Source organism: Colius striatus, chromosome 2 (assembly GCF_028858725.1).
Source record: "Colius striatus isolate bColStr4 chromosome 2, bColStr4.1.hap1, whole genome shotgun sequence".
Classification (NCBI taxonomy): Eukaryota; Metazoa; Chordata; class Aves; order Coliiformes; family Coliidae; genus Colius; species Colius striatus.
The window spans coordinates 64,711,134-64,737,085 of record NC_084760.1 but is presented as its reverse complement, the minus strand read 5'-3'; the positions used below and the strand labels follow the sequence as shown (position 1 = coordinate 64,737,085).

General features: G+C 40.7%; 1 protein-coding gene across 9 annotated transcripts in view; it reads left to right on the top strand.

The window, feature by feature from the left end:
• Window positions 1-25,952, top strand: part of HIVEP2 (HIVEP zinc finger 2) — a 142,053-nt gene that overhangs the window by 99,630 nt on the left and 16,471 nt on the right. For all 9 annotated transcript variants that reach the window (XM_061990835.1, XM_061990833.1, XM_061990834.1 and 6 more), the window contains 3 exons: window positions 15,571-15,615; window positions 16,890-22,513; window positions 23,260-23,414. In XM_061990835.1, the coding sequence (XP_061846819.1) occupies window positions 17,105-22,513; window positions 23,260-23,414 (5,564 nt within the window). In that variant the 5' untranslated portion in view covers window positions 15,571-15,615; window positions 16,890-17,104. The remainder of the gene's footprint in view (window positions 1-15,570; window positions 15,616-16,889; window positions 22,514-23,259; window positions 23,415-25,952) is intronic.

The following is a 25,952-nucleotide window of genomic DNA, read 5'->3' as shown; positions in this document are numbered from 1 at the left end:
ATTTTATAAGCAACCTCAGCAACACTTTTTAAAGTAGCTTTTTCTTTAAAAAATGAAAGATAACTGGATGTGCTTGAGGTGTCTCTCTGAGTGCTGAGTGCATTCAGTAGCAAACACTCAGGCAAATGAAAATCTTCATGTAGGTATGCCTGAACCTATATGGGGATGCATTCACGTGTGCAGTTGATGAGTAGGAGAAAATAAGCTCCTCTTGATAGGCTTGCTGAGCCAGGTACCTGGCTGAAATAGGATTTATATTTTCCATACAGAAAGTATTCAGCCTAAAGGTGATTGCAAGGGAAAATGAAACACAAATACATGTTCTTAAAACATGACAATCATTTATCCAAACTGTATGTTGAGGGAAGAAATGGGGTGGATAGACAAACCCGAGCACAGCAGCCTGAGCTTCCGGAAGGGATGCAGATTTGCACGTGGGAGCTACTGTGACAGGCAAAGGGAGCTCCTGGACATCTTGGCAGGACTGGCTGCTCTGTTCCCCTTCACTGTGTTTCAGCAAATCATTTCCCTGTTGGATAATATGGAAGTAGGCTTCCTCTGCCATCTGCCTTGTCACCTGCCATCCAAATCTTCTCTGAGCAGCCAACAGGAAGCATGGCTGCCTTTGACCTCTAATGGCCTTTTTGTGGCCTTCACCTGACCTCCTCAGTTCCTGGCAAGGTCCTGGTGCAATCAGGCTGCAGGATAGTAACATAACTGCCAGCTTCTTTGACATGTCATGTGAAGCTACGGTTTGTGTCATATCAGTTTTGTTCTTGCTACTTTTTTTTTGCTTATGAGGTTTATATAGAATATAAAAGTCCAGATCCCATCTTAAGATACGATTTGACATCCTTGAACAGATCAAAGGAGATAAATGAATTGTTACTCTGAAGAAAGCTATGAAGAAAAGCAGCAGATTGAGAGCTTCTTTGCTTTTAAGTTTTGCTGCTCGGAAACCAGAGGCTGAGTTTTGGATCAAACACCCATAGCACTTTTGCAATCAAATACTCCCAGCTTCTGAAGATGCAATGAGCAGCTCCTCCAGCTTTCTCTAATGAACTGACAGCTCTTTGTTAGTGCTAGCAGAGCAATTAGGCTCCCCACTAGAAGAGGGGTGTTTGTTACGCAGTTGCATCCAAGTGATTGGGGTTATTTTACTCAAGCAGACCTCACTGATCCACAATTAAAATCGCATTTTCATCTCACACTTGGAGGTTATGAAAAAGCTTTTGAAGATCTTAGTTGCTCTGATGATGAGCTTGGTAGAGGAACAAAATCAAATAAGGATCTTTTGTTGCCGCAATTGGGTCGTGACTGAGACAGTTGGCTTCTTCATTATAGCAAACATGTAGGTGGCCTTTCTCATGTTTTGAGATCCAAGAGAGGAGTTGTGACTTTACTGACACCTTTGAGGGGAATGGAGTCAATCCGTTGCAGAAGCAGGCGCACGTCAGCTGTGCCGTATGCAGCACACACTGACAGTGAGCCCTTTCCTCTTGGATGCTTTGAACTTACAGGCTACCTCTTTCTGACAAGGTCAGATCCAAGTGGTGAGATTGCCCCAGATTTGAGCAACTTAGTATCTGTGCCTTTTTGCACGTGTTTGATTGTGGTACTTACAGCTCACTTTTACCTGTGCTTTCTCTTCACCATAATAGTTACCAGCAGCTTTCTTTGCTAGTACCAAGTCAGCTCTGAGGGAATGCTGGATGTAGTGTGGAGGATGATTAGAGTGAAATCAGCACTTGAAACCTGAGTCAAGTAAATGATGAAACCTGAGTTTTGTTAATAATACATTGTAATTATTACTGCCAGCAGTGCAGATATCTCGTATTTCTCATATTTTAGCTTGAGGGTCCTAGTTACAGTGATCTGTTTGACTTCTTGGCCATTTCCCTCCTTGCTCCAGTCTGTAAAAGAAAGATATCCCATCTCCTTCAGATTTACGCTTGAGCAGTGCCTCCGCAGATGTCAGTGCTTTACACAAGCTGGGATGCAGAGAGCCTGAGAGGACGATACATGATCAACAGGTGAAGCAGCAGAATGTTAATAATACAAGACACCTAATTGAACCTGCCCTTTCACCCAGCAGCGAGGACATATGTCAGTGTGCAACAAGCACCAGGCCTGTGGCAATCTGCTCTCACCTCCTACAGGTCTTTATGAGGAAAAAAATCACTTGTGATCTGAGCTACTTGCTTGCTTTAATTGCCAGTAAAGCACTAATCCTAACCTTTTGTAGACTGAACCTATTGGGGCCTGTTCTGTACAACATCAGTGTTCTGGATGAGGGGGTTGAGTGCACCCTCAGTAAGTTTGCTGACAACATCAGGCTGAGCGGGAGCATGTATCTGCTTGAGGGCAGGAAGTCTCTTCAGAGGGACCTCAATAGGCTGTATTGATGTGCTGAGGCCAGTTGTATGAGGTTCAACAAGGCCAAGTGCCAGGTCCTGCACTTGGGCCACAACAACCCCATGCAATGCTACAGGCTTAGGGATGTGTGACTGGAAAGGTGTCCTGTGGAAAAGGACTTGAGGGTGTTAATTGACAGGCAGCTGAACATGAGCCAGCAGTATGCCCAGGTGGCCATGAAGGCCAATGGCATCCTGGTCTGTATCAGCCTGTGACAGCAGGACGAAGGAAGTGATTGTTGCCCTGCACTTGGTGTTGGTGAGGCCACACCTCAAGCACTGTGTTCAGTTCTGGGCCCCTCACTACAAGAAAGACACTGAAGTGCTGGAGCATGTCCAGAGATGGGCAATGAAGCTGGGTCTAGAGAACAAGTCTGATGAGGAGTGGCTGAGGATGAGGAGTGGATGAGGAACTGGGGTTATTCTCTTCAGCTACCTGAGAGGAGGTTGTAACAGGGTGAGAGTCATTCTCTTTTCTCTAGTAATTAATTAAAGGACAAGAGGAAATAGTCTCAAGTTGAGCCAGGGGAGGTTTAGATTGGACATTAGGAAGAACTTTTTTACTGAGAGGGTTATTAAGCATTGGAATGGGCTGCCCTCGGAGATGGTGGAGTCACTGTCCCTGAAGATGCTTAAAAGATGCACAGATGAAGTGCTGAGGAATATGGTTCAGTTTAGTGATGGACCTGGCAGTGTGAGGTTAGTTGTTGGACTTGACGATCTTAAAGGTATTTTTCAATTGCAATGATTCTATGATTCTATTGCTCACACCTCAGAGATGCTGAGCAAGATTGGAGAGGTGACATAAATCATGGTGCACATTACATGTTGGTGAGTGGGAGAGGAGTGCACACTGGTGAAAGTGACATCGCATAGGGGTGGGAGGGAGAAGGCTGCGGCAGGAAAAGCAACCTGCAGCAGGATGTAGGAAGATGTGAGATAATCTCAGCACAGCCCCTCCTCACTTAACGCAGTAGCTTCTTACTGCCTCCTGTAGCTCCAGTTGCAGCCTCCCCTGCTATCCTGTGCTGGTGTCTGCTGCTTCCATTTGCCTACAGTGGGGTGCCCCTGCCCAAGATGTGAAATCAGCAATGCTGTTGCTGACTGTAGACTTTAGTTTTGTGGAAAATGCCATTGTGGAAGCACTGTCTTACTTCAAGGTGCATAATAATGAAACAAACCTCTCATGTAAGCATCAGCGCATGGAATCACGATATTAAGTAGAAAAAAACAGTCACAGAGAAGACCATTTCCTTGCACAGCTCATGTGAAGCACTAGAAAGTTGGCACTTATATTACTTTCAGTAGTAACACTGCAGTAATGTACATTAAATAGTCGCAGACACTCTTAAGAGAGTCCTTGGGATCTGACTTGCCTTCCCTTTGGGTTAGGGGGAGCAAAATTCCTGCCACGCAGAAGCTGAGCATCTCTGAACATCTATGCTGAAGATACTTTTATCTCATCCTGTTGCAGTTTAAACCTGTGAAAGTTTCAGGACTGACACAGTAAGGTGGGGTGAGCAGTGGGCTCAAAGTGTGGTCGGTATGGCACCATGGGTGAGCAAGGCTAGCAGGTGCTGGTGATGGGGAGGTGGGCTGGGGCTCGGCATGGCGTTCCCGTGCCTGGTCGAGAGGCAGCCCTTTGACTGCAGTTGAATAGAGCAGATCGCTGACATGTGATGTCTGAGCACCCATCTCCAGCTGGCATACGCAGGTGCAGCACCAGCACTTGAAAGACTTGTTCATTAATTCCTTTAAGTACAGGTATCTGGGAATCAGAAGTTTGGTTGGAAGCACTTCTCAGTATTGCTGGTAAGATACTAAACTGTATCACTTGGCCAAACAGCTGTTTATACTCATGGCACTTTATTAGGCAGCATAGAAGTGCCTTAAATGGGAGTAAGTTATATTTACACCCTTCCTAAAAGCTTCTTTGTTCTGGTAAAGTGATGTAAACTCATCTACTGTAAAGTAGATGAGACTTGCAGAACCGGGCTGTAAAAGTGCAACTGTATCAGTCTTTAGGACTATGTGTCTGCTTCTGGTGGGGCACAGCCATCTCTTGAGGGCAGTGTTGGCTCAGGCAGCTGAGCTGGCATAGGATGTGTACCCCCTTCCTTCAGCTCTCAGTCTCATTTCTGGTTGCTGGTGAAGTTTGCTGGTACAGCTCTGGTTTTGCTTCTGAATCAATTTCCTAGTCTGATGGGCTGTATCAGGATGTCTTAATAGCAAACTTTCACCTATTGCTTATGAGATGTCAAGATGTAAAGCCTTTGTGGAAGATCCACTTGATCTTTGCACATTTAATATTCTCATAACCTCAGTGAAAAAGGGAAAATTTCAAAACCTGAATTTTCCCTCCTCCTCAAGTTTCTCAAGTTATGTTTAGAAACAGGAAGCTGTTTTGCATAAAGGTAAGATTGTGTTTTTAACAAGAAAAGTTGGTGTTAGACCAGCTAAATATATCCACACAGTCATACTCAGTGGGTAGTCCTGGCTATTTTTAGGCTTTATTTTTGCCTCTATTTATTTTTTTTATGTGACACCTCCACTGTACCTTCAGCTCATACTGGGGCACCGCTTCCTGTGCCGGTATGAAGCTCGCAATTACAGGAGTCAATCTCATCAGGTGTCATTTATCAGGCATTGCAGAGAGCTGCTTTCAGCAAAGGAAGAACAAAGCTTAATAAAAAGAGAGAGAGGGAGAGGCATTCTCTTAATAATTTGCCCTTTGCAACGACAGACCCTTATCTGATCACCCACGCTCATCTGGCTGCTGACGCTGTACTTGCTTCATTAGTACAAGCTATTTTTACACCTTTTGTGTCTTTTGAGGAACCGAGTGGGCCTGCTGGCTTGTAGTGATTCACCATCTCTGAGTGAACAGGGTGTCCTCAAATCCTAGGGTGGGTGGGGGTTAGGACCAGAGAAGTAGGGAGAAGAGTTCAACTGAATAAGCAAGTTAAATAATTGTCTTAGACGGTCTGACTGCTAAAACATTGCACTTCAATCTTAAGGAAAATAGCCTACATGCTTTTGGTTTGCAATGCAGTGTTTCAAATTGTTAGGAGCTATCCCAGGAAACATTTGGTAATCTATTAGTTCAGGGGTAGATCAGCAAACATGAAGCTCTTTATGCTTGTGCGTATACTCTGTGTGTTCATTTCCCTATCTGTAATGGAGATCTTAGGGGTTGGACGAGGGGATGTTTGGGAGTTGAACTCAGTGATCTTTAAATAAAGGTCCTTACCAAACCAAACCATTCTATGATTGCACGTTGGTGATATTTTCTTTTGTTTGTTGTATGCAAGTGTCGTTTGTGTAACACAAGCACCCAAGAGACTTTTGGGACAGACTGTTAGATGATTTCACTTCCACTTCTGACAATGGAAAGAAAACTAACTTTGGTGGAATGTGCCAAGCATGATGCAGGAGAAGGAGAACCCTGTGCAAAATTTATCTTGAGTTTTCTAGAGCTGAGCGGCGATTGCTTTCCCTTTTGACAGACCAAACAGGCCCTAAAATGTCCTCTTAGAGCTTTCTGAGGTCTTACCTGGTGGCTGAAATTAAGATTTTTGCTATCTTTATTTTGACTTTTCCTGAGCTGGAGTGATTTGGCAGCCAATCGTGCCACTTACTGAGTGCAGGATAATGGTTACATGTTGCAGGTTTCCCTGGAGTAGTTTCAAAAAGTCGCCTGGCGTGAGAGACATAGATGAAACTTTAAGGTGCTGTTTGTACTACAACTGCCCTGTACTGCACCCTGATATTGTCTGATAAAAAGTCATCATGAAACCTGAACAGTTTTGTTTCCCAATAAATGTTTTTGGTTTTATTGCATTGCGCTTGTTGAGAATCTGTAACTGAGCTGTCAGTTTGGCTTGTCCCTCAAGTAGCAACACAGTGTGGAATAGCTGAGATTCTATGTGCAGGTGTAGAGCTTCCTCTTTTCAGTGCTCATGTTCATAAACACAGTTTATTTGCGTTTTGTAGAAAGAAATCTAACAGCAAAGAGTAAAAACTTTGTGTATAGCTACAAAAAGCAGCAGAAAGCATATGCATATTCTACTGAGTTTTTTAAAGAGTTTTTCTGATGCAATTGCATATTATACATACCGACTTCATGCAATAAAAAAGAAGAAAGTACTGTAAAATATGTCCATAGTAATTTTAAAGAACTTCCCCCCCACCCTTTTTTTTTTCACCCCCTGCTAGGCACCCTGAGGATTGTAAAGAAAGCTGTATCCCTAAATGTGCAGTTTAATTAATGTGAATTACTGCTGTAGCGGTCAGGATCTTTAGGCAATACTAGGTGACTAGATTTGCTACAGCAAAACCCCTGAATTGAGTCAATAGTCAAAATGAAACATTTTGGCTGCAGAGTAGTGGCTGTTGTGACATCTGTGTGCTATATAAGATTTGGGGATTAATAGCTGATCTCAGTTGAACTTTACCAAAATGTTCAAAATGGATTGAGAAAAAATTGCTCCGGAGACTCATTCTACTTTAAGTGCAAGAAATGAAAAAAAAATTGGTAAGAACGTCCTACTGCTTTTTAGCATGTGTCTGGTTTTGTTTTGACATGTAGTGACCACAGGGCTTAGTAAACAATGACAGGTTTTAAAATAAGCTTGTATAATAATTGGTGTGAGTGAAAAACAAACACAAGCTCAGATACTATAAATGTCTTCCTATGTAATTCTTTGCAGGGGGAGAGCGTCCATCAGAGGCAGTGCATTTGCTCATTCAAGAAAGTGTTTGAAAGACACTGATATTTTCGTGTGAAATATAAGTGGCTTCTTCTGACATGGTGTGAAAAGAAGCGTAGCTGTTCGCAAAATCTGCCATGGTTGCATAATTAGGGTTGCGTAACTTTTAGCTAAAAAGGCCTCACTTCCCAGAAAATTCAGTGATATTTTCCCTCTAAGATGAAAATGTTAGGCAAAGGCCTAATATTTATTTTGCAACAGAGTTGTACTTTGTACCTAAAAATGATGCAATATTTACACAAATTTTGATTTTTTTTTTTTTAATTGTGTTTTTTTCCCTGGGAAACCTTGGGGAAGAGCTATATGATATCTTAGCAGGGCCTTTATGAGCACAGGTCTCTTGTCCCTAATGGCTGCCCAAGGTTGCAGTACTTATGTGAAAATGATTTCATCAGTTAGGATTTCATTTCAGTTAGGAAGACTGTTACGTCTGACAATTTTAGCAATTTGAACTCCACAGTGACACTGTTCTTACCCTTCTTACTGTAGATGATGTTTTGTAAATCTAGAAATGACTACAAACCATGTTAGCGTGAAATCTTTCTCTTTCCATACACTTTATCTTTCACGAGTGCTGCTAAATTCATAGTTTAGTTAATCTATCCTTTATAGGGCGCAAAATTTCAGTTTCTGATTAGCATGTTTCTTTACACTGAATTGAGAAAAAATTCTTTCATGTCAGTAATTTTTGCAAGTTCTTGCAAATGCAGAACTTTCTTCACAATCCCATTGGCACTGCATAGCCTAACTACTGCATTGGTTATGGGCCTTTGCTTTTCACAGATTTTAGGTATTTAGCCTTTTTGGGAGCCTGTTTGTTTACACAATAAAAGTGTGGTGCCAACATCAGGGCCAAAGATCCATTTCTTTTCTACACTACGGGTGAAAAAAAAAATATCCTACAAATAGTGATCAGGAACTACTTCAGACGTTTACAATTTGACATGGTATCCTTTAAGTTCAATTGCTGCGGCTCAGAAAAAAATCGAGATGGAGTTGATTTTCTGTTGCTGATGAGAGCAGGCCAAAAATAAAGAACTCATTTGCATCTCAGCACTGCTTTGAATACTATTATACATGGTTAATGGGTATTTAGTAAATACTGATTATTTATCACTTAACTCACCCTTGAAAGAAACTCATTCATCTGCAGGTTAGGACTGATGGAATTAGGCATCATATAAACCCAACTTAAACCCTCAAAATAGTGTTTAAAGAAGATCTTAGCAGTGGGCAGCTGTTTCTGACTGTTCTCTGCATGGGAGCTGCTCTCACTCCCACAACTCACTGTATACCATGATTCAAAGGAAATTGGGATGGGGAGGCAAAACAACTGTGATATTTTTGTTGCCTTCTGAAATTTTAGTAATACTGGAAGTGCTGTCTGTCAGATCTGCCAGTGCTCTGCCATCACATTTGGAGCACATCTCATATGAGGAACGGCTGAGAGATCTGGGGCTGTTTAGCTTGAAGAAAAGAAGGCTCAAGGGAGACCTTATTGCTCTCTACAACTACCTGAAAGGAAGTTGTAGCAAGGCAGGAGTCAGCCTGTTCTCCCTAACAACAAGCAATAGAACCAGAGGAAATGGCCTCAAGTTGTGCCAGGGGAGGTTCAGGCTGGATATGAGGAGGGATTTCTTTACTGAAAGGGTTGTCCGGCATTGGAATGGGCTGCCCAGGGAGGTGGTGGAGTCACCATCCCTGGAGGTGTTTAAGAGATTGGGTGGATGTTGCACTTAGGGAAATGGTTTAGTGGTTGATAGGGCTGTGAAAAAGTCTGGACTTGATGACCTCAAAGATCTCTTCCAGCTGAAATGATTCTGTGTGGGAAATGATTGGTGTTTTACTCATCCATTCTCATTTTTTAAATTTGTTCCCCAAGGAAATAAGTAGCAATGTAAGATTAGCAGTTTGTATAATTCTTTTATTTTCATATCTGAATAGTCCAAATCCTTTGCTTATGAATAGAGATAGCTTCAAGATGTCCATGTCGAAGATGATCAGCCACAACAGGTAGATTTTATATTATCTGAAGTGCTTAAGCATTTCCAACAGACTCTGAGAGACTCTTACTTGTGCACAGCAAGGTTAGACAACCAGAAACAAAATATTTACCTTATCTGTTAAAAGCAGTGGGATCAGAGATATCAATTAGCTGCTAATTGACTGACAAGATTGTTTGTGCTGTTAGCTGTTTTGGCATCTCTTTGAGAGCAGGTTTTTGTTGAATTCAAGGAGAAGAACTGTGATTTGTTTGAAAATGTCAACCTGTATAGGAAGTGTTTAAGATGAATTTGACTCCTGTGTAGCTTTTTCTCTCTTATTTTGTTTTTTATAGTCATCCTAAGGAAATAAGCATGCTCAGTTGGACTTTGGCAAAAAGAAAGCTTTTTTTATACATTTTTTTCCTGTGTGGTACTAATGTGTACATTTTGTATGATGCTGAAACAGGAAATAGTGATGTATGTAAGTGAGCAATCCTTTTAATTATAGTGAAAAGGTCAGTGTTAAAGGATTTCTTCTCTAGACTTGTCCTATGACTTCTTAAAATACATTTAACTTGAAGTTGAGTTTTTTAGGGGAGTGCTGTTTTTCTATAGAGAGTTGTAATTTAAAATTATATTTGAGATACATAACATAGTAAAGCCTGCGTGTTTTGCTGCAGGTGTGCTCTAAGCATTTATGATGCAAGCCAGCATCTCTTAAAGAAAATCACCCATGTTTTCTTACTACTTTGTAGTTGAACACTTATTGGAATATATGTTATGAATTTCTCTGTAGACATCTTGGAATTATTGGTTTAGTTTATTTTCATGTAGTAACAAATAATGTTACATACTTAGTACATAGGACGTAAGAGCCTAACGCTAAATGATTTCTGTTTGTTTTTATGTCCTTGGATTTGCAACTCATTGCTTAAGAGTCATGCCAGGATAATGTAGAGCAGAATTAGATCTCTTATTTTTACTTACTGTCAGAGTAGTTTGTCTCCTTTCAGTCACTCTGAGTCAGAACTCGTATCTGGTCAGTTTCTTGAAGTAAAACAAGAGACTCTTGTTTCAGCCCTGATTTTTCTGTAAGGTCACCACAGAAGTGACAAGAGTGTGCCTGACCTCTCATTCGACAGGAGCACTTTCAGAGGACAGAGATTCTTGTTCATCTTCACAGCATGTACCCATCAACATTTATATGAAATGTCTGAGACAGGTAAAAGTTCATACAGTTAAGGTTAGTAGGTGTTAAAGGACAACAGGTTTAATTGTTTATTTGGTTTCTTAGTTGACTTTGGTGTGCTTTTAAGCAGACAAGTTCTGGTTATTTTCTTCAACAAACTCAGATAATGATCTCAGATAATAGTGTAAATTATCTTAATTAACAAGGTTAAGGTGAGTTTGGTAAAGGTATAAAATGATGAAATAGTAAATACTAATACAGTTAACTAAAAGGTGCCATTACATGACATTTCTCAATGGCTGGCATTCTAGATAGTTCTCAAGATAGGAACTGGATTTAATGCAAGTGCTGAAATAATAATTGCACAAATCAGGATACCAGGTTTTATACCGCTTCTGGTTTTATATGCACAGATTCTGTCCCTTGAAACCAGCAAGTCTCAGAGTTACAAACGTGTGTTCATAGAAACTCAGGAGTAAAAGCCTGAAGTTGGCGTTTGATCACAAGGAGCTTGCAGTCTACCCTTGATACATCTGTAATTGGATCCTCTCAGTCAGTCTCCTCAGTTCCTGGCTTCTTGGGGAATCCGTGTGAGCACAAGGGTTTACCCAGCGTAGCAATGAAGAACATACCTCTGCCCTGTAGCTTCTCCTCAAGCAAGCTTAGTACAGTTTGTTTGATCACCTAATAGTAAATTCACAGTGCCCTATGGGTACTTGCTGTGCAGTATTTGCTTTTGTATTGGATAGTACTTTAAAATGACATTTAAAAAAATACATTATAATGATTACTTCAGCTGCACAAATTAAAAACAAATGTGTGTTATTCTAAGTGTTTCAGGACATTTTCAAAACTGTGGTTCTCTGTCTGGTTTTATGGCAATACATTCAATAACGCAATGAAATCCGGAGGGCAGATCAGAACATCTGGAATGGAATTAAATGAACAAATTAGAGTAGAGTCTTCAAATGTGAAGAGGTAACAACAGTAATTACAATGTAAACAGTGGTAGATTAAAATAAATATAAGCCTGTTTTAAAAGGGCTGCCATCTTGGAGTTGCATGGGTAAAAAGATGTCTTACAGCTCCTGCAAAGTGCAGCAAAAGCACAGGCATTGTCCCGTTATTCAAGACATTGCCAAGTGGCAGTGGTTGTCATCAGAATTGTTGTTGTTCCTAGAGGTGTTCTAACAGGTTGAAGGCCAGCTATAAAACCAGGGTTGTTGGAAATGCAAAGAGAATCTCTCTGATTAAGAGTGGGAAGCCTTTTTACAGAACTGGGAAATTTAAGAAATGTTTCTTCTTCCCTATCTTTTTAGTAAGTTCAAAGACCGGACATGTGGTGTTAAGTAGTATAAAAAAGCTTGTCAAAGTTCGTAATATTTTTTTTTTCAGCTGTGTAAAATGTCAAAAGTATATATCTCTAGGAATGCATTCCTTTTGTTATGTTGCTACATAACATCCTCAGCCCATGAGTGAATGTATAGACTTGCAAAGAAGGATGAAGAAGTGTTTGTGTATCTTCATGCCAGTTAAATCATTCATAGATGCATACTGAACATTTGTTGAGAGCTCATCTTCAGACTTAGCCCAACTGTGATTTTGCGTAGGTAGAAGAAGGTATAAATCCCTGTTTTGTTAAAGAGTTTTCAGTGTTTTTGTTGGGGTTTTTTTCCCCCCAGGATTGTCAACACCAGACAGCTCATTGGCAAATATCATTAGTGGAGCAGAGAGAAACGTGGGATTAGACAGCAAGCCAAAGGTGTGCTGTCTTTCTTCCCGAAAGGCCAAGGCAATTTTCTTCTCAGTTGCAGGTGGGGAAGAGCTCAGAGGTGGCCTCTTTTTCTTGTAAGGCTGCTTGGCTGCTGAGCTTATCCCAGACATAAACTAGACTTGCCTAATAAGGGTTTTGGCAGCAGTCTGTGCATGAGTGTAAGGATTTTATAGGAGCCACTGCAGCTTGTCTGTGCTAATGCTTGCCCTATAGAATATGAATTCTTCAGGGGCCAGTTACTGTGGTTTTAGGACATCTTTGTGCTGGCAGAGCTGGACAGAAAAGATTTAAAACAGAGCTGGATCTGACCCTTAGTCTTTACGCTAGAGTCAATATTTATTCTGTATGGTGCACTCAGGATTTAGCCTGGAAGACATAAGCTTCCAATTTGTTCACTTGCAAGAACCGTAATACGAGCTACAAATTGAGAGGTAGTAAAAGCTGTATTTTGCCAAATTTTATTTTAAAACTGTTGAGTGTAACCATTTTAATGGTCTGAAAAAAAAGGAAAAGAAGGAGTAATCTTGGAGCTCTGCAGTCAGCCTGCATATACATCCCGTGCATGCAGCACACAAAGGCACCTCAGGAAAAAGAGTGACAGGAAAATGCTCCCAACTAGAAAGTTTTTAAAATCTTGATTTAGTAGATGCATCTGACATAAATACAGCTCCTGGTTTCCCAGTAGTCTTCTTGTGTTCAAAGTTTTCAGAGAAGTAAAATGTCTCAGTTTGAAGAAGGCAGATAGTGCAGTTACTGTGACTGGGAGAACTGGCTCCCAGGCCACATTCCTACTGGGAAACCTGGTTTGGCCTTTGACCAGGCAGGACTTTACTGCTCCCATCAAATGATGTGCTCAGTGCAATTCCCATCCAGCTTCTGATCCGTGTAGGTGGGCTCGTCTTAGTCACTCCAGTGGAGCTGAACTGTGCCAAACATATTAAAGAAAACATTCGTTTTTATCATCTTTAGTTCCTTAGTTTGAAAGATGTGGTACTTGTAATTTAGGGAGTTTCTGTCTACGTTTGATGAAGAGCAATATTGAAAGGTGTATTTACAGTGTTTTCTAAAGGAGAAACATTAATCAGTGGAAAAATGGAAGTCTGTTGTCAGCTTAAGCTAGACTGTGGATGCGGGCAGATGAGATAGAGGCTTGACTGGAGAAAACAGAATACAAGCTAACTTTACAGTGTCTTAATATCTCTCCAGTTATGCCAGTCTCCCACTGGGGAGGGAAAAAATAATAATTAAAAAAAAATATAAAGCCATCTCTGACACAGGATGGATGGAAGCTCAAACCAAACCAGAAATTATTATGTTGGTTCTGGAAAGGGATTTATTTTCCCCAGGAGAGTGACTCTGACCAAACTTAAGCCATCAATAATCCCTGTAATTAGTCTATACCTGTTTCAAAGTGTAGGTTGAAAAATTATATAGAACATTCTGAAAATAGCAGGACTGCAGAATGGGTTGAACTCTGTAACAGAGGTCTCAGTCCAGAACAGAAAATTGTTGGAAGTATATGAATATCATCTTTTGCTCAAATAAAACCATTGCTGTCATATTTCCATGTCTGGCAAATTTCTTCTCTAAAGGTGCGCTCAATGGAGAATGGAACAGAAGGGATACTCCCATCTTCTAGAAATTTATTCTTCACCATCTGAAAAAAAGTTGTCTAATAAGGAGAAAATTCTTTTTCTTTGAAGACAGCTAATAACATTACACTCACTCAGTGAGGAACATTCCGTCTTGTCTCTGTTTCTGCTTCTCAAGCCACATATTTTCCTTTGCATCCTTACTTGTATATTGGCATCATTATTGACTTCTGGTTAAGTTTAGCTCAGCTCCCAAAAATGATTTGCCACTTTACATTTCTTCATAAGGCACTACAGACCTACTCTGTAGTAACCACTTCTGATATATCGTAAATCGTGCACAAGGATTTTGTTTTCCATTTGTAGCAACACTTTTTATTTGTGGAAGTGGATTAGGAAAATGTAGAAAAGTTTTAACTTGGGTTACTTTTTCTTTTTTTTTTCTTTTAGAGAGTTAGACAAAAGAGTTATTTAAAAAGTCATTAGCACATCAAAGCTGAATGACATTATGACCTAAAATATTCTGGTTTGTATTTGGTAGCTTGCTGTTATTTCATGCTATAGCAGAATTCTCCATAGTTACAATTGAAAAATATGTTATTCATATTTAACTAAACTAACAGGCCTTTAGCTGTTGCTGTCCTAACTACTGATACGTTATTCATTCTATTAAACAAATAACTGATACCAGGTGGCACACTAGTGATTCCATTTAACGTCATCATGAGGCTTTACTAATGTCCATTTGTTCTTTGAAAGTGTTATTAATTACAAAGAAATAAAAACTTATTTTTGCTTTTTTATGCTTTTTTCTTTTATAATCTTTACTATTTTATCCTCTTTTGTTTTATTTAGTGGAGAAAGCATGAGTGCTCTACCCATTTTTCTGACAGTTTCTCATTACAGTAAAGTCATTACAGTAGCCTATATCCCATACTCTGAAGCTAATACTCGAGCTATACTCCAGCTATTTCTATACATTTGTTCCTTAGAGATGTTTTGATTTATTTTCCTGAGGAAGAAACACAAACAAAAGCCATAATTGTTGCTTTTGTTGTCACAAGTAAGCAAACATCCTTTCTAATGAAACAAAAGCCAAAATCTATTTTCAAGATAAGTTTCCTTGAAAACTGGAAGGGACAGTCCTCCTTTAATAGGAGAAATGGTCTCAAGGCACTGAGATGGTGTTCAGGCTCCCTGTTCTCTGTGCCGGTCTTTTTGGCAATACACAGAGTAGCTTGCAATCTGGTGATGGTCTGATAGGTGGCAAATCACGGCAATTACAGAAGTTAACCATTTATTTGGTCCGCAGATTTCTTCTTCAGGAAGGCACACATAACATTCTTGAGCAGTATCCCACTGGTGTTAATGGATTTGGAAACCTACTCACATTTAACTATGCTTTCTTATACCTGAGTGGTGACACCCTGACCAGGATTTGGTTCTGGTCTCTGAAACATTTAAGGAGAGGGCTGGAGTTTAAAAGCATTAGCTGGAGAGAGGCATTGAGAGAGGATTTGCCAATGGGATTCAGGGATAATCCAGGCTTAACAAAGGCATAGGAATGAAGAGGGACACTGACAGCTCTTTTTACCAATTCAGGAAGGTGAGACTGCATTAGTTTAGACTTGCAGTTATTCATCTACAGGTTAGAAATAGAAGTACTTTAAAAATATTTGCACAGCTCTTCAAAATGTGATTGCTCAAACCTTTACGACACAACATGAAGTTTTTCCAGTGAATGGATAAATTAGATTTTCTGTCCTCTACTGTAAAGAACACAATACTTTCTTCAGCTCAGTACTTAATACCAAGAATGTCTTAAGCCTGTATTTTTTCTTCTACAGGAAATTTGAAGATAGTCATGTCTATTAGAAGCCTAGAAGATGCAGGTAATTGTTTTATACTGAAAAAAACCCCATATATTCCCATTACTTGTGCATTTTCCTGCGCTTTGCTAACGTTTCTTCAAGCCAAATTAAGTTTTTCCTCTGTAGGAAAGAGAAATATTCCTATATCTCTAAAACTGCTCTTTTTTTTAACCTTTTCCATGTTATTGTAAAATCATGACTGTCTTTATAATTCTCACTGTTTCATCCAGAAAATGCCCTGTGTACTATGGAAACAGGAAGCATACATTGTTCTTCAAATTCAAATGTTTTACTTGTCTATGAAAATCCTACCTCTGTGTTTTTCTTCTTTATAATAGAACTCATGGAAACCTATTGCATTTAAGCATGAAAAATGCATTGTATAGCACTTTTATATGGAAATGTTTCAACACTGAAATCTAAAATGCTGAAGTATATAAACACAGTTGTAGCTTATTTCTCTAATACATATTTTACCTCTGACAAGACATTGTTACTAAAATTTAATATAGCGATCATAAGATGAAGATATGGAACGGTACCAATAGTGCCAGGTTTGGAATGTTTATTTTAGGTCTTATTTTTTGACTGTTTAAAATTATTTTAAAGGTGTGATTAACACCTTCTTTTAAAAACAGTTAGATAATCTATAGTAAGAAATACATCACTTTAGCCATCTTAAAATTTGGTATATACTCCAAGGTAGTCATCTAGGATTTCTGGCTAGCCAATGGTGAGAAACAGGCATCTCCATAGTGGAGGGCCTTGTATGTAGAGATCCTCCGTGTCTGAAGCACTCATCACAATGTGGAATGATTTCTCCACTGGAAGTACTGATCACCTTCCTCTTAATTTGGAGGAAGGCCAGGTGACTTAAGTGCATTACCACAGGTGAGTAATACCGGTGATTAGGTGATTCTCACCCACGGTATTAGGAATTCACTGTTTTAATCAGTGATTTCCTGAAAGATCTTTGAAAGTATGTGATGGACTTTCTTAGAACTGAGAATTCAAACTGTCCCCAGGAAGCCTTCTGAAGGTACTGTTTAGTTTGGAAAGTGTGTATATCTGCCTTTAGTGAGTAGTGATTATGCTTGTGTGCATTCTCTGGAGCTGGTCTATTCTATGTTTGCTCACAAAAAGTAGTCTGTGAATTGTAGTTACCTTTGCTGAAGTCCCTCAGTGCTTTTCTTATAAGACTCAATAACTGTCCAACTGATTGCATCAATGTTATTTACCATGGCTGTATTAATTGGTGTGTGGGATTTCTTTGTTTTTTTGTTTTTTCCTTACAGATAGCTACAGATAACTGTGTTACAATGGAAGAGATGAAGAGGACTTTACTCTAGTAGATCACAAATATCTCTGGTTCATTCTGTCTCAGTATTTAATAACAATGGGAAATGTCCAAATGCTGTAACAAGTCTTTGCAAATGTGTGATAAACTATTTAGGAAAGTTCCTGCCATGAACAGAACTGTATAATACGTTAGTGTACAGACACAAATCTGATGCCTATAGACTACTGCGTAGAAGGTTCCAAAGAGAAGGAAAAGTCTGTGAACTTGCAACAACCCTGGAAAAATGGGAGCAACAAAACTTTAAAAAGCACAGCTTTGGACACATTCCATGTGTCTGCACAGCTTTCAAGTGAACTAGCACTTAAGACCTTGTGTAACAAAATGGACTCTGGGGACACAGCTATAGGGCAAAAAGCTACCTCAAGGTCTGGAGAAACTGCTAAAGTACCAAGTAGATGGAGGCAAGAACATTCAGCTGTTATTAAGATGAGCACTTTTGGCAATCAAGAAATACAGAGGCAACCGCAAATAGATCACGAGCAAATAGGAAACACAGCATCAGCACAACTCTTTAGTTCTGGGAAACTGGTGTCATCAAGTGAAGCTGCACAGCAAGTCACGGAGAAGCAATATCCACAGCATCGTCCAAGTCCTTACTCATGTCAACATTCACTTTCTTTCCCACAGCATTCATTGCCACAAAGCTTCTTGCACAACATAAAGCCACATCAGAGCTTGGAAGGTCCTCCTTGGCAGTTTCCTAGCCACTTGCAATCAGTTGCCTCAGAGGACTTGTTTCCTTTTCACATGCATAGCCATAGTGGAGGTTTCTCCAGGAAAAAGATTTCAAGTTTGAACCCTGCATACAGCCAATATTCACAGAAATCTTTAGAACAAACAGAAGATGCTCACAAAAAGGAGCACAAACCCAAAAAGCCTGGAAAGTACATTTGTCCTTACTGTAATCGGGCTTGTGCCAAACCTAGTGTACTTAAAAAGCATATTAGGTCTCATACTGGGGAGCGACCGTACCCTTGTGTTCCTTGTGGTTTCTCCTTCAAGACAAAGAGCAACCTCTACAAGCACAGGAAATCACATGCCCATGCAATTAAAGCAGGACTGGTACCTTTCACAGAGTCAGCAGTCTCTAAATTGGACCTAGACTCCAGTTACATTGATGTGGAAGCTGAAATACATTCAGATGGTGAGCAGAGCACGGACACAGATGAGGAGACCTCACTCTTAGTGGAAGGGTCTGACAAACTGAGCCCCGTCCCGCAGCTTCCCCTGGACATTGCCAGCAGGAGCAGTTTTCACTCCTCCATGGAAGAGTCCTTGGTGGGGCCAATGAAAGTGCCCATTTTGATTATCCCTAAAAGTGGAATTCAGTTACCTAGTGAGAGTTCACCGTATATTGGCTCTGATATGTTGCAAAACCCATCTTTGAGTACCAAGCCCGATGACTCTCATACAGTTAAACAGCGACTTGCACTAAGACTGTCAGAGAAAAAAGGGCAAGATTCTGAGCAGTCGTTAAACCTCCTGAGCCCACACAGTAAAGGAAGCACTGACTCTGGCTATTTCTCCCGCTCAGAAAGTGCTGAGCAGCAAATTAGCCCACCAAATACTAATGCAAAGTCTTACGAAGAGATCATCTTTGGGAAGTTCTATAGGATTAATCAAAGGCCAGCACTAACAGTAGCCACAGCAAATCAGGAACACAGTTTAATGGGTAGAAAGGGCAAAGCAGAGCCATTACCTCTTTTAAATAACAGATTAGATATCAAGATGCTTGAGGAACATATTTCTCATCTGACTCCAAGTAAAGAAGAACTCATCGACTCCAGTAATTTGAGTGCTATTAAATCTACACAAGTTTATCCAGGCAGCAATACAGAATCTAGGCAATCCCAAACCAGCACATCATCCATCAAAAGTGAATCCAGCCTGTACCAAGTCAGTCAGCAGGGTGACGTGCCCATCCTTCTAGAGCCTCCAGTAGACTCCTCTCCTCTTATTAGAAGCAACTCCATGCCGACTTCTTCTGCAAACAGCCTAAGTATTCCCCCATCTCTGAGAGGAAGCCACTCATTTGATGAAAAGATGACTGGCTCAGATGACGTATTTTACCCCGGGACAGTGGGAATATCCCACCAAAGGATGCTAAGAAGACAGGCTGCCTTTGAACTGCCCTCTGTGCAGGAGGGGCACTCAGATTCAGACTATCATGGAAGACCAGGGAAAAATATCATTATTGCTTCCAGCAGACAGACAGCAGGTGACAAAGGAACATCCTTAAAAGAGAAGAAAGGAGACAAGCCCTTTTATGACTATGATGCCAGTGGAAAGCACTACAGAAAGTGGGAAGAATTCGAAGTTCAGAAGCAGAACTACAAGGACTCACAGTCCTTAGGTGGAATGAGCAAGGGGGGAGAATACTTTGTTGATCCACTTGGACAATCTCAGGCAGTGCCGTCAATGCTTGGAACGACTTTTGAAAACAGAAAGCGCAGGAAAGAGGAGAGTGTTGGAGATGAGGAAGACAGTCCCATGCTTTGCAGCAGTATGACTGGCACCACTGGGGGAATTCAGTCTCTGGACTTTGACCCCAAATCCCAAATTCAGGATTTGCCAAGGAGCGTGTTTGGCCTTCAAGGCCTGGACAGTGCTGCCCATTGCCATGCGGAACGTTTTGAAATCTGCAGGCCTTACTTGCAATCCGGAAGCCCAGCAGCTTCTCTGGAAGACTCATTCTTAACTGCAGAGCAAGAAAAGACTGGAGAATCACTGGCTAGAAAGCCCCCTGGAAACGTCATCTCTGTCATTCAGCACACAAATTCATTGAGCAGGCCAAACTCATTTGAGAGATCTGAATCTACAGAATATATTACATGCCAACAGGAAAAGATGTATTCACCATCTGAAACATGTGAGAGTGAGATTTGTGAGTCCCCAATGAGCCCAGACCGAGCTCCACAAATGGAAAACGCTGACACCAGTAAGCCGTCTCCATCCCAGCATCTTCAGCCGTATCATATGCAGCCAAGGTTGGTTCGCCAGCACAACATACAGGTACCTGAAATTCGTGTCACAGAGGAGCCAGATAAACCTGAGAAAGACAAAGAAGTGCAGAGTAAAGAGCAAGAGAGACCCACCGAAGAATTCCAGTGGCCCCAGAGAAGCGAAACCCTTTCTCAACTTCCAGCCGAAAAGCTACCGCCCAAAAAGAAGCGTTTGCGACTGGCTGACATGGAGCACTCCTCTGGAGAATCCAGCTTTGAGTCCACAGGTACAAGCCTCTCTCGCAGCCCTAGCCAAGAAAGTAATTTGTCCCACAGTTCGAGCTTTTCAATGTCCTTTGAAAGAGAAGAGAATATGAAGTTCATAACACCTCCTAAACAAGATGAGTTTGGAAAACAGTCTGAGTTTTTAACAGTTCCAGCTGGTGCTTACTCACTTTCCGTCCCTGGACATCACCATCAGAGGGAAATGAGACGCTGCTCATCTGAACAGATGCCCTGCCCTCATGCTGCTGAAATCCCAGAGATACGAAGTAAGTCCTTTGATTATGGGAACCTCTCTCACGCCTCTTCAGCTGGGACACCTACGGTGGCACTCTCTCCCTCCCGAGAAAGGAAGAAATGCTTTTTGGTTCGCCAGGCTTCCTTCAGTGGTTTTCCAGAGATTTCCCAGACTGATCAGAACACAGAGCAAGGTATAAAGCAGGAACAGATGGAACATGGACAGGCTGGTCTTCGCTCCTCCCAGTTTGCCTGGCATCACTCCCCTTCCTCTGTACTTCAGCCCATTCAGGTAGATGACTCTGGAAAACAGGCTATTGGCTCTTCTGCCCAGCTTAGTAATAGCTCATCCCACCTTGCCCAGCAACAAGCTCTTCTTGCAGACAGCCCAGAAATGTTAAGGACTCCCTTGATCCAACAAGCACCTTATATTCCTAACAAACACCCATCAGAGCAGCAGCAGCTATTTGCACATCAGGAAAAAGTCCCGTTTCCCCCTATTCATAGCACCTTGTTTCAATTCCCCTATCCAACTGTCTGCATGGTTCACTTACCACCATCTCAGCAGCCTGTTTTGTGGCAGTCCTGCACAGAACCTCTACACTTCCAGCATCATTTTGTGCAACAGCTGCAGAAATCCTATGTCAAACAGCCCTTCCAAACAGACGTTCCTCCAAGTTACCACCTGGAACATGCAGCAGAGCTTATTGGAAAGAAACCAGCCGATTATGTGCATGCTAAAGAGCAAGCATACCAGCACTACTCAGGAACATCTGGGCAATATTCAAAAAATACTCTTGCTAAGTACCAGTCAGACCATAGCATTAAACCAGCAGATACTCCCTCTGAGCAGCATCTTCAGACAGATTTCGACTCCCCGAGTGATGGATCTGTACAGTCTTTACCAGGAACAGTTGTCCCCGTCAGGATTCAAACCCATGTGCCATCTTACGGTAGCGTCATGTACACAAGCATTTCCCAGATCCTTGGACAGAGCAACAGTCCTGCAATTGTAATCTGTAAAGTTGACGAGACACTCTCCCAAAGAACGCTGGCAACTAGTGCAACCATGCAGGGAATTGGATTTAACATAGCTCAGATGTTGGGTCAGCATGGAGGACTAGAAAAATATCCTTTGTGGAAAGTGCCACAGACACTCGGACTGGAGCCACCGATTCCCCTGTGTTTGCCTTCCAGTTCTGACATGGCTTCCACCTTGGGAGGAAGCAAGCGAATGCTTTCACCTGCCAGCAGCTTAGAACTCTTCATGGAGACCAAGCAGCAGAAACGAGTCAAAGAAGAAAAAATGTATGGACAGATAGTTGAGGAGCTAAGTGCAGTTGAGTTAACTAACTCAGACATAAAGAAAGATTTTCCAAGAGTGCAGAAGCCACAACTAGTAAGGCAGAGCTGTGCCACCGAGCCAAAAGAAAGCCTGCCATCCATGTCATCCTCCTCACCGCTGCTGTCCTCATCATCTCAAGATTTCCCACCTGTCAGCATGGCAACAGCTGATGCTTTCCCACTGAACAGGGACAAACTTTCCAGTTTTGATTCCACATCACCAGGACAGAAGTCCAGTGGCCCCTCTGAGGGAAGAGACTCGCCAGAAGAACTGGATGTGGATGAAACAGCCTCAGATATGAGCATGAGTCCACAGAGGTCTTCATTGCCACCAGGAGAGATTCAGCCAGAAGACCAACTGAAACATCAAAAATTATCTCTTGGGATGTTAGTCCAGATGTCATCCAATACCAGTGGGAAAGTTGCAGGTTCAACCATTCTTCTAACAGATGTAGCAGATTTCCAGCAGATCCTTCAGTTCCCAAGTCTGCGCACTACTACTACTGTGAGCTGGTGTTTCTTAAACTATACAAAACCCAATTACATTCAGCAACCAACCCTCAAGTCTTCTGTTTATGCTTCATGGTGTATAAGTTCCTGTAACCCAAACCCATCTGGACTAAGTACAAAGACCACTTTAGCACTTCTAAGGTCCAAGCAAAAAAACACCACGGAAATCTACACTCTTGCTGCTATGCATAGACCTGGAGCTGGTAAACTGACATCATCAAGTGCATGGAAGCAGTTTGCTCAGGTAAACTGGAGATTTTAATCAGATTAAATTTGTATATCATATTTTGAGTAAATATTAGTAAATATTAGTTCAGGATTTTTCTTTAAATGATTCCCTATTGGGAAATAAGGCATTCACAACTTCCCATGACAACTGTAGAGCCTCAACTTATCCTTCTGCAAACTCTGCTACTTCTTCTATCTCTATTTCCGTTTTCAAAATCAGATGTAAAAAGTGAGGCTTTTAAAGCTCTTCCTTCATGTGTGCCAGAGCCTGATACATTATCTCTTTTTATTTTGACCTTTGTTATTGCTGTGTCCTGATTCAAACCGTATCAGAGAGAAATACCCGCTTGCATTCCTAAGATTAAGTTAAAATTAAGGATCTTCAGATCCATTTAATGCCTTTTACATACTGACTTCTTCCTCACAGACTAAGGATTAGATAATGGTGCCAGGGAAAATTCTGTAATAGGAATAAATTACCTTCTAAGACTTTTCTGTCTCTATTTTCCATGTTTTGTTTTGGTTTGGTTTTTTGAGAAAAGATATGGTGCTGTCTTTTCTGTCAAGATTCTTGTAAAAATTTGTCCATGCTGCCCCCTCTCTTATTGTCCATCAAATTAAATAGGACAAATTAATTCATTTTATAGAGTTTCACCAAAAGGAGAGTTTGGCTTTGACCTGGAATGTTAAAAGTATTTGAAATGAAGTGTGCTTTTATTGTGTGCTCCAGCAGTAACATCCTTCCTTGACTTTGTTCTACAGATGAAACACGAGTCATTCTTCTTGTTTGGCAGCAAGCTTGAAAAGAAAGTAGTGGGGAATATTATAAAAGAAAGAGTAAAAGGAGACATTCATGGAGATAAAGACATTACCTCCAAACAAACTGAGCCGATACGAATTAAAATCTTTGAAGGAGGGTAAGAAAATGCAACTGGAAATTTCAAGCTCAGCCTGTCATTTTAAAGAGATTAGAAAATTAATATGAATGAATTAGGACGTGAACAGTCTCCTGTATTCCTGCCGTGTCCTGTAGTTCCCAAGCCTTGTTTTTTGTGTATGTGTCAGTCTTAAAACAAACTGCAGGGTGCCTGTGTACTTATTCTTGGGTTTACTTTGCTATTAGGACAATTATATTTTCTATCTGTGTGAGAGCACTCACTTGAAATTGTTACTTTCATTCCTTAGATCATAAAGAAATTGATAAGTGGTTAATGTTTTGGTATTTTCTATACAATTTATTTGTATTTAATGGTTTCCATGATGATATCTTTCCATATTTAGACTCCGTATGCCTCTGCTCACTTGAATGGATTAGCTAGCCATGCTTACTCTTATTCTTGTAATTGTTTGTTATTTACTGAAGTCGAATTTTTGAGATGGCAGATGGCAATGAAATCTATGGTAACTAAGGTTAATCCATAGATCTATCATGTATGGTCAATAAAAGAAAATAATGTTTCATTTTACCATGGCCATCCATCACTAACATGGTACAGAAACAAAAATCAAAGACAGGGAAAAGAAGACCTAAAAGCCCATTAACATTGTTTTGAGGCTTATCGAGCTTGTTAGAAAAAGCAAATGAAATGAACACTTGTTTGCCTCAGCAGTATACTCTAAAATGAAAGATAGTGTTTAATTTCTTCTACAAAATTCAGATACAGAGTAGTTAATTTGCGAGTCGTTAACAGTGAACAGTCAGATGACTGAACAAGATGTGTTTTTCAGTCTTACCAAACTCAGATGGTCTCACAGCACTGTTTTATTGGGTAACTAAATAGGATAGGATGGAGATGTGAGAAATTTGTACATCTGTTTCCTTTTCACACAAGTTTGTACTCTCTAATATATTGGTTGTCCTTCACTAAGTTTGGGTGTTTTGTCTCGGCATGAACACTGTCCATCAAAAGAACACTGGCATTTCTCTAGTCTGCAGTACTGAAGGAGTATAATCTACATCTTGCATGAAAGACTGAAAATGTTACTTTGGAGATTGTTATAGGTATATTGGCCCAGACACCCTGATCCTAGCTGTTCTCTGTGGTTGTGCATTGTCCAAGTAACCAAGCCAGTAGGCTGGCTATATAAGAGCGACCCAAATTCAAGGGTGAGCCAAAGTTTACAAGAAATGTATAGAGCTGTTGCTTCAACTCATACTAACTTTAAAGTATAAAATTTGCCAGCTTCCCACTGTGTATGACTTCTGAATTTGGATGATCCAGCTGAAGATAGTCTGCACTGGTGTAAGCTGTGTGATGAGAGGTCAGATGAGTAAAAGTGTGTTAAGAAAAGCAGATCAGTGTGAGCTGCAACAGATCACTCTGTAATATAATACCTTCTGTAAGAAGTTTTTTATATTACTTACACTGTCTTGAATTTCCCTGTACACTAATAACATCTATGAAATTATTTGTGTGATGTCATATAATTCACACATCACTTGGGAGTGTGTAAATATCCGTCGAGTAAAACCAAAATGTAAAAAACCCTGATCTGCACGCTAATTTCTGGAGACAGAGGCACAAATAATCTGTGCAGTAGACTGGGACTTCCTCAACAGAAGCATGTAACTTGCAATTCTACAGTAAAGGAGAAGATGTAGTGTTAACGGGTCCACTCTTTCCTTATACACCATAACTGTAGCATACATTTTATAGGAATTACTTATGAAAGGGTAGATTCATTCTGTTCATTAGTTTGTCTATTTTTTAAATACATCTAATATTCTTTAGATATTATAACCACAAGTTTCATTGTTTTCTGTCAATTGAATTTGTCCTGATCTTCAGGTGTTTGTTTGTGGCTGACATAAGCTAGTTTTTAACATGTGTGCATCTCCTTGCTTGCCTGCTCTTGGCTGTTTGTAGAGCAATTCTGTTCTTCTCTATACTGCAGTACTCCCATCAAGCTCATCTTCATATCGTCTCAGCACGCAAAAGTAGTTTATTGAACTGTGCAGTAAATGTTTGTTGCCTTTGTTTCACGCTTTCTGCCCTGGACAGACAAACGTGCATGGTGATACCTTGTTTCAGCAGGGTATTTGTATCTAGTTTTAAGTTTGTCTTGGAGAGTGGATTTGCTTAGGCTTCTTGATTGCTTTTGTTTGTTAAGTGCAAAGATGGGAATTCAGAATCCATAGCTGAGAAAAGATCTGTGGCGGGTGGGCAAAAACCAAATAGTAGGGCTGGGGATGAGTGACGAGCTGAAGGAGTGGAACACAGGGAGTTGAAGTGAAAAGTAGATGGCACAGCACCTCATCGCTTTGCTGCACCGAAGCCAATCAAAAGCAGTTTGTAAGCATCACAGCAGAGGAGGTTTGAAGGAAGAAGCTAACCACCATATTATTGCTTCTGGCAGGTGGCTTGATTCAGATGAAATTATCTGAATCACAAAATCTGCTTTCCATCATCTGTGCCTGCAAAACCCTGATGGGATTTGAACTGATGTTCCTCAAA